Raw genomic sequence first — 9,714 nt, 5'->3', positions numbered from 1 at the left:
AAATAGAAGAACCAGAGGAACCGGCAGAAGCTCACAGACCACACGATAAAACACATTTACAGAGAAGCCAGAGAGAATTACTCGTTCACAGTTAGGAGAAAGAAAAAGCGAGGGTCGTGAAACCTTGAACGTGTCAAAATCATCAAACCTTCTGTCTATAGGCAAAGCAGAAATATAGTACAAGTTTTTTTTAAAGCACAACGGAGAATATACAGCAAGCGATCCACCTGATGTGATGGCAAACGGACCGGAAACTCAATCCATGAACAGCTGAAAGCTGAATTCATTTACAGAATTGTGCATTTCACTGAACAATACTTTGCCCAAAAGATTTACTGAGTCATGAGAAACAAACCAGTTATCTTTTCCCCCAAAAATAAGTTAAACTTGCAATGTTTTTGAGAATGGCATACTGAATATCTAACTAAAATAAAACTACAAAATTAACAACTGATGAATCTGCGTGAAGCGCTCATGTACTGAAGGATTTCAAAAAACGTCGGCCTGTCCAGGAAAAACGCATGCAAATACCCAATCAGAGAGCAGAGCTGACCGTCCCACATTTACATATGAAATCCCCATTTTTATGCATTACATTTCCATAACCAAATCCATTCATATACGAGTCAATTGTAAGTAGTGGATAAATCTGATGTGATCCCATATATATATATATATATGGGATTGGGTTAATAAAATATACTAATATCATATACAAGTTGCACCATTTCAGTTCAGTTCAAATTGCTTGCTGTATATTTTATTTTAACGCTGCCAATCAAGGAAGACACTTTTTTTTGTAGCTGAAAAAAATTATTTTCATACTGTGTTTTTAAATTGCTGACTTCCTTTGGGACACTTTGGAGCTACAGACTACATTTAAAGAATAAAGTGCAAATGCTACAAGCGAAAAAAGGTCTAATCAGCTACATGAACAGGTGGGCAATTATCACGCTCCTGTGCATCATTTATAACAAAACATGAAGTGATGCAAAAAGCAAGAGGAGGAAAAAGAATCACAAAAGAGATTTAAAGTTCTGCTGATTTTTCACTATTAAGGGCTGCGAGTCCATCTGACACATGAAGAACCACTCATTACAACTCATGAAGCTCTGCTTAGAAACATGAGCATGAATATAATGAATTCACAGTAAGGCAGATGTTATGATGTTTGTAGCGGTCTAACAGGTCTTATTTTTGTCTGTAAATTTGAAATAATTTTTACTACAATCAACAGGAGACATTTGTGACCCTGGACCACAAAACAAGTCTTAAGTGTCAATTTTTCAAAATTGAGACGTATACATCATCTGAAAGCTGAATAAATAATCTTTCCATTGATATATGGTTTATTAGGATTGAACAATATTTATCTGGAATAAAATCTGGAATCTGATGGTACAAAAAAAGAAAAATCTAAATATTGAGAAAAATGCATTTAAAGTTTACCAAATGAATTCTTAGCAATGCATATTACTAATCAAAAATTAAGTTTAAATATTGATATATTTAGGGTAGGATATGATTTTTGGCATAAAAGAAAAATCAATCATTTTGACACACAAAATGCATTTTTGGCCAATACTACAAATTGACTTAAGACTGCTTTAGTGCTCCAAGGACACATCTTTGCTATGCTTGGCATTCAAAATCGTAGCTGTAGTTTGGTTGGTTTGGTGTTCAGATACAAGTGCTCTTCTGCTGTTTAACAACAAAACGAATAATAAAGCATGAATTATTTTATACAGGACAAAACGGGCAACCCTCTCCAATGGCACTCATTTGCTTCACTGCAGATATGATCTGATTTGGGGGAAAACTCAACTAAAAGCCACAATATGCGTCGCATAATACCAACTCAAAGGTTTTAACAGCAATTCTGGGTTAGGAAGCGTATAAGTTCAATAAATAGGTCAGTTAGAAAGTCTCACTGTACGTTTAAATGGAACTCTGACGTGACTTTTTTTTTTTTTTTTACCTGCAGTCACAACTATTTACAATTCAAAACTCCTCGAACATTCATACATATGAAAATGCAACCTTCTCCATGGTTTACGGGTGAATGAAAGCTAGTCCATGAGATTAGAAACATACGAAATGATGCCCAACGCACACGTATAAATACACTGTTTTGATATAACAGTTGTAAAAATCGCCTCGCTAAGCTGCGACATCAACACAAAATAACAAACCCTGTACACGGACGCTTCATACAGCTCCTCGACAGCCAGCCATTCACGGCGAGGCATGACAGACTGTACAATGAGAGGCGAGGGTACTTAAACGATGAAGAGGTGAAGCGCTGTGGGTTTCTTTGTTTTGTCTGTGGTTTTTTAGGTAGTCTTGACCAGGTCATACACGTGGATGTGGAAATCATCATCGTATTTGATGTAGTAGACCGACGGCTTGGCGGGAACTTGGTAGATGACGAGACCTGTTCTCTTTACCCCTTTATCCGTCACATACTCCACCTGCTTACCCACAAGGCTCTCTGTTTCCTCACCGGGCTTCCTGTCTGCAGGCAGCAGGTGTTTGTTCTCTGTGCAAAGAAAGCAGTGGAATGACTTGACTTTACAATAAAGTGACTGATTTAAAACGACTTATTCTATCAATTGAAAATGATAAATGTAATATTAAACATTATAATATTTTATATCAAAATTAGCATGCATTTTATTCATTCAAATTAAAGGGAAAGTTCACCCAAAAATGAAAATGACCCCATGATGTACCCTCACAGCATCCTATGTGTATATGACTTTCTTCTTTCAGCTTACGCTATGCCTACGTCCTACGATATTAGAGTGTGGAGCACTTTTATGAAGGATGGATGCAGTTTTTTGGGCTTTAAATCTTAACACCCATTCAATGCTATTATGAAGAGCCAGGACACCTACGATGCCTTGAAGGTGATGAAATCATGGGGTCATTTTAATTTTTTGGGTGAAATATCCTTTTAATACAATGAATATTACTAAATTATATAACTACAAACAAAACCAATCATTTAATACATAATTGAAAATTCTAAAATTACTAAATTCTAAAATTACTAAAAAAAAAAGTTTGGGGTCGTTAAGACTTTTTAACGACGTTAAGAGGTTTTTATTTATTTGTTTTTTTTAACACTCTTCTGCTCACCAAGGCTGAATTTATTTAATTAAAAAAAATCTGTAAAAACAGCAATACTGTGAATTTTTTTTTTATATATTTTTCAAATGTAATTATTTGTGGTCAAAGCTGAACTTTCAGCATCATTTCTCCAGTCTTCAGTGTCACATGATCCTTCAGAAATCATTCTAATAGGTTCTGATTTGCTGCTATTTTAGTATTATTGAGATACTATTATAGTTCTTAATTAGTTATTTGAATCTATTTTTTTTTTATTTTTTCATTTTAATTTTAAAGTTTTTTTTGTTGTTGTGAATTTGTCATTTTTACTAGTTTTGTTTTATATATCGCCATACAGTTTTTCGTCCTTTTTCTTTCTAATTCCTTATTTTAAATCAAGATACAAGATCTCGAGTAACAGACAATCTACAGAGTAACAATTTAAAAGCACCTGATAAAAGCACCAATTTAAATGTTGTCAATATAAAATTAATTTATAATATTAATTTCTAAATTCATCATTCAAATTTAGAATTTTGCATTTCAAATGTATCATTTATTTAAACTTGTGAGAGATGACAGAATCCTTCAGAGTATGGTTTTATTAAAAACGTCATCTTAATTACCTGCTTCAGGTAAAATCCGGAGGTCTCCGTCTTTGTAGTCGTCCCAGAGCTGGTACATGTAGAGCACGGGGTCCTTCTCGTAGGTGATGTAGTACCAGTTGGTCATGATGGGCGCTCGGGACAGGACCATCCCCCTCCACTCGTTCTTCTCTCCGTCCTCCTTCTCAAACAGATGCTCCACAGCTTTTCCCACCAGCTCCTCTGCGTCGTGAGGAACCTTGATCTTGTTGTTCACTTTGAAAGTTTGGAAACACAGCAGAATGAGAGGCTGAGTTTTACAGTGATTTTAACCTGGTAAAAAGCTCTGGTTTGAATGTATATTATACATGTATGTACAGCCAAAACAGCAATCCGATATAAGTCACCTACACTACTGTGTGTGTTTTACATAGAATTAAATCAGTAGATTAAAATAATACTAGCAAATAAACAATAGTTTACAGATTCAGAAGTCTCTTGTCAATGTCAATGTCACCTTTATTTATATAGCGCTTTAAACAAAATACATTGCGTCAAAGCAACTGAACAACATTCATTAGGAAAACAGTGTCAATAATGCAAAAATGACAGTTAAAGGCAGTTCATCATTGGATTCAGTTATGTCATCTCTTCTGCTCACCAAGGCTACATTAACTTGATCAAAAAAGCAGTAATATTGTGAAATATCATTACTTATTTTTATTTCTTATTTTAATACATTCTAAAATTAAATTTATTCCTGTGATGCACAGCTGAATTTTCAGAAACCATTCTAATATGCTGATTTGCTGCTCTAGAAACCCATTTTTATTATCATCAATGTTGAAAAAAAGTTGTTCTGCTTCATATTTTTGTGGAAAACATTCTTTAATGAATAGCAAGTTAAACAGAATAACATTTATTTGAAATGCCAATCTTTTATAATAAGTATTGTTTTTGTCCCTTAGTTGAATAAAAGTATTAAATCGTTTCAAAAATGCAAAATAGTTTATTAGACTACAAGATATTCAATTTTAAACAAAGTAAAGCTGTGCCAAACAAACAGGCACTACAATTCTGCTAACAATATTTCATATTCATAGCTTTCTTGATGAAACCCATATTTACTCAACAGACAGTGTAACAGTTTCATATCTGCTCCATTGTGACAGTGTAAATATATGCATTTTTCTTAAACATAATCTGCCTCCATCATTTCAACTGCAAAGATCATCAAAAACAAATGTCTAATTCCAAGACTGTGTCTTTTATTTTGTGCTTTAGTACTCAGTTAATTTATTTTCCTTTCTGACTATATTAAGGGTTTTATCATCACTAGGGAACAGATGTGCACATATCTGCATACAGGTAAAAACACTGCAGTAGGAGCAAAATTCACGATGGTACAAAGTGTGATAGAAGAAATGTGTCAAGCATCAAAAAATAACTACACTACTGTTCAAAAGTTAAGATGTGTTTAAAAGACGCCTCTTCTGTTAACCAAGGCTGCATTTATTTGACCAAAAATACAGTAAAAACTCTAATATTCTGAAATATTAGTACAATTTAATTTATTCCTGTGATGCGCAGCTGTATTTTCAGCATCATTACTCCAGTTTTCAGTATCACATGATCTTCAGAAATCATTCTAATATACTGATTTGCTGCTCAAGAAACATTTCTGATGATCATCAGTGTTAAAAAACATCTGTTTGCATATATTTGAAAAAGAAACATTTATTACATTATAAGAGTATAACCCACTTCTGAACAATTTAATGCAACCTTGCTAAATAAAAAGTATTAAAAGTAAAAACGGACTCCATGCCATTACTGGGATACAGAATTACTTATATCATGATGGCCATACGTATTTTTACCTAAAGTAGCACAAAATGTCTTAGTATGATGAATCATTATCAGAAACTAAATTCATGCACTATAAATGCTACTTTAATAATCTTTGCACATGTGCTACTTCCTGTCTCTGGCTTGTTTCCTGTTCGCATCACAACAGATCCACCTACTCACCCACTTTCTCGGTGAGAACTTGCAGGTTAGAGACTCTCTCGTCCTTAAAGAGCTCGATGCCATAGACGCAGTCGAATCCGTCGTACTTGACCATGAACAGGGAGGAGTTGACGCTGAGGCGGTCCAGCACGGTGCCCTTCCATTTGGTCAGCGCACCCTTCTCCCTCCAGCTGTGCTGGATCCGTCGGCCCAGCAGGTTGTTGGGATCTGGGGTGAGACTGTCGCTCAGCTCGCCGCTGCTGCGCTTCCTGCCGAGCAGACCAAAACAGGAACGTAATAGACTGCATTAAGTCTGATGCAGTGCTGATCAAGGATTGTTTTACAACTCAGAGCTTATGACAGCGATTTTATTGATTTTACATTGCACAGCATTCTCTATTGAATCATATGCCAAATGCATTTGGTGTATGTAACAGATTGAAATGTTGTGCATTAGTCTGAAGTGATATAAAAAAAAAAATATATATATATATATATATATATATATATATATATATCAGCAGTCCAAACAAAAGTAGAAATAAAAATTGATTCTGTTTAAAGGCATACTGCACCCCAAAAATAATGACTTTATTCACCAATTTGTCTCTTGTTTTGCACTTTTTTAAATCAAAGCTTAATTATATGTAGAAAACGTATCCTTGTGGCACAGCTGATACAGAAGAGCGTACGCTGCCTGCGTTCAGCTCATATTCTCCAAAATGGAGCTGCGCTGATGTGGACAGACACGGAGGAGACAAATTGTTGAATAAAGTCATTATTTTAGTTTTCTTCAGGTACACAAAGTATTCTGATCGCTTCATAACATTATGGCTGAATCACTGATGGCAGATGGACGATTCTGACGATACTTTTCATAATTTTTTGGACCTTGACAGTGTATTTTACTTTGCAGTCTGGGACAGTCACAAGCCTCCCGGTTTTCATCCAAAATTTCTTAAACTGTGTTCTGGAGATGAGCAAAGCTTTTACGGGTTTGGAACAACATGGGGGTAAGTGATTAATGACAAACTTTTCGTTTTGGGGTGGGGTATCCCTTTAATAATCATATTAATGACATAATATAAAACAAATTGAATATATTATCAATGAATTATTTTAGGATTATACATTTATAATTATAAATATTAATATCATAATTTCATTCATTAAGGATGTATCAAATTGAACAAAAGTGACAAAGTCATTTATTGTGTTACAAAAGGTTTCTATTTTAAATAAATGCCCTTCTTTTGAACTTTCTATTTAACAAAAAAAAAAAGAACAAAAAGCATCACAATTTCCACAAAAAAACTGCTTTCAACATTGTTAATAACAACAAATATTTACTGAGTTGCAAATCAGCATATTAATGCTGTTAATTACTGTATGCAAATCACACAGTAATTAAATAATATTTATATAAAATCAAACTATCATATTTCACAACATTACTGTATTTCTGATCACATAAATGCAAGCTTGGTATCTTAGTGACCCAAAACATCTGAATTAAAGTGTACATTATTCTAAATAAAACATATATAATCTTAACAACATTATTGTCTTATAATCATAATCTTTCATCAAGAAATACATCAAGTTGACTCTACATAGAAATAAGTACAGACAAATATGTTGAAAAATGTTTTCTACTCACTCACTTGAGATGTAGAATGACTAGCTACTGTACACAGTAGCCACATGGCTGACCTTTAAATAAAACTCCTAGCATCTCACAACTGAGTTTAGTTCAGCCGAGCACAAGAGTACAGAGCTCAGTTTAATCAATCATTGCTACCAGTCTGAGTCTGTCAATCAACGTTTCTAACACTCAAAGCACATTCCTGGAAATGTCACAGCATAATCCGGCCAGCTACCAAAATATTCTTATCAGCCTGGAGCTGCTGATAATCTAAGCGTGTGCAGAAATAGTCAATTTGGGACTATACTGTACATATTAGTGGTTGACCGATGTGGGCAGATACAGAAACATATCAGGAGACAATGTGGTATATAATACAATGTACTGAAAACAAATAAAATAAGCTTTACATCACTTGCTCACTAATGGATATCTGCAGTGAATGGGTGCCGTCAGACTGAGAGTCCAAACAGCTGATAAAAACATCACAAAAATCCAAACAACTCTTTTATTCACTTCACAGGACATTAATTGTTGGACTGGAGTGATGTGTATTACTTGTGGATTATTGTGATGCTTTTATCAGCTGTTTGGACTCTCATTCTGACGGCACCCATTCACTGCAGAGCATCCGTTGGTGAGCAAGTGATGCAATGCTACATTTCTCCAAACCTGTTCTGAAGAAGAATCTTAGATGAGGGGTGAATACATTTTCAGCAAATTTTAATTTTGGGTGCACTATCCCTTTAAGTCACTCACTAATAGTGATGACAATCAAAGACACATCATCACATATCGTGCTAAAAATTATTTACTATGCTATTAACATGGTACACAAATACTGGTATCCCTGCAACATCATCATATATTAAAGTACCATGGTATTGTCATTCTAATACAGCACATTTATATTGTTTTTACTCACCTGCCCCTTTTCTTGGACATGTTTCCAAAACCTCAAACAAGTCTGGAAGAGAAAAATGACAGATTTACAAATAAACCAACACGTTTGCTGGGTCTTGGTTTCAGGCTAGACACTACTGCACTGGTAAATTGTGAGACTTTGGGCTATTTTGCTTCCATAAGATTTCATTTATCCACTTCAGAAGCATTTACACACTTTAAAGTTTTAATCCTGTATATACTGGAAGTTTATACATACATAATTTACCTATTATTATACAATATATTATTCATAAAAAATCTAATCAAATAAAAAGAGTGCTTTTTATACTGTTTATTCAGCTGGGAAGTATGGTGAAATCTATTCGTTAAAATGTTTACCCGTGTTGTTTTTGGGGTTAAGAGCAACTGCAGATAATACTTTCATTTCAGCATACAGAAACTGAATGGGTGTCAGCATATGGTTGGCCACATGATTATGACAGCTCCATTCAGTCCTAAATCTGCTACATGTTTTAAAATATTGTTAAACAGATGCGACTTGTGAATGATACATAGTCATAATGTATGTAACCCACGCTGTCTTTTGTTATTTTGTAGCCTTGCCACATTAATCTGGACTCTGATTGGACAATAACTCAACAGCGCCCATGTTGCATAATTACATCGACTCTGCGGCATGTAATCATGTGTTTATGGTTTAATATCGAGTTAAAGTTGACGTGGATTTCCCGCAGAACATCAGTATTGCGGCATAATAGAGGCCGGTTTATTTTTCACGTCTTAAATGTGAAAACGGTGCTGTTTCAGCATATATCGTCTAATGTATCATTCACATCCTAACTACCTTACAAGACTTCAGACATGCCTCTAAATGAGAGTTGAGAATCTATAAAAAGCAGCAGAATCGGATCATTTCGCCGCTTCACGTGAAAACCACCAACGCAGCTATAAAACACTGCCGTTTCTGTCCTCTGCGCAACTGACCAAGTGCGCTTTACCTTCGTGTTTAATCATCATGCACGCTCTAAATTCTACGTGGACGTGGGTTTTTGTATAAATTGTAAGAAAAGCAAGGTTACCTGGCCTCTATTTTCATGTCTATGATGGACTTCCCTCTGCAGAGATCCTCATGTACAATGCTCCTCCAGACGTCAGGCAACAAGCTGGCGGTAGCACGGCCTGTTGACACTACAGCTCCCATAATGCAGTGTCGCTGACAACAGCGCGAACAGCGGGCAGGAAATTCTGGGAAATGTAGTTGAGAGTGTGCGTGAACTCAAAAAGGGGCGGATACGCATTCTTCCTGTGTCTTCTGTTTGACTGCCAGAATGTAAATGATCAAATAAAAGCCGGTTATACAAGAAGTTACTAACGAAACACCTACATAAATGTAATCAGAGATGATCAAATCTATCTGATCTTATTGCGAATCTTATGGGGGGGTTAATGTTTACTACT

General features: G+C 35.1%; 1 protein-coding gene across 1 annotated transcript; it reads right to left on the bottom strand.

The window, feature by feature from the left end:
• Positions 1-1,807: 1,807 nt before the first annotated feature.
• On the bottom strand, positions 1,808-9,448 carry LOC132096010 (spindlin-W-like). The gene is made up of 5 exons (XM_059501119.1): positions 9,336-9,448; positions 8,276-8,317; positions 5,727-5,974; positions 3,738-3,971; positions 1,808-2,539 (listed from the first exon to the last, which is right to left on the bottom strand). Exons 2-5 carry the CDS (start codon positions 8,293-8,295, stop codon positions 2,334-2,336), a joined length of 708 nt encoding a protein of 235 aa, XP_059357102.1. The 5' UTR covers positions 8,296-8,317; positions 9,336-9,448; the 3' UTR covers positions 1,808-2,333.
• Positions 9,449-9,714: the final 266 nt, after the last annotated feature.

The sequence above is a fragment of the Carassius carassius genome, chromosome 20 (assembly GCF_963082965.1).
Source record: "Carassius carassius chromosome 20, fCarCar2.1, whole genome shotgun sequence".
Classification (NCBI taxonomy): Eukaryota; Metazoa; Chordata; class Actinopteri; order Cypriniformes; family Cyprinidae; genus Carassius; species Carassius carassius.
The sequence above is the reverse complement of the archived record's forward strand: the minus strand, read 5'-3'. Positions and strand labels throughout refer to the sequence as shown.

Coding starts and splice junctions, on each gene's coding strand:
- LOC132096010 (XM_059501119.1), bottom strand. CDS start 8,295: ATGTCCAAGAAAAGGGGCAG. Junction 3,972..5,726: donor AGTTCTCACCGAGAAAGTGG/GTGAGTAGGTGG, acceptor AAACTTTCAAAG/TGAACAACAAGATCAAGGTT. Junction 2,540..3,737: donor CCGGATTTTACCTGAAGCAG/GTAATTAAGATG, acceptor TTCTTTGCACAG/AGAACAAACACCTGCTGCCT.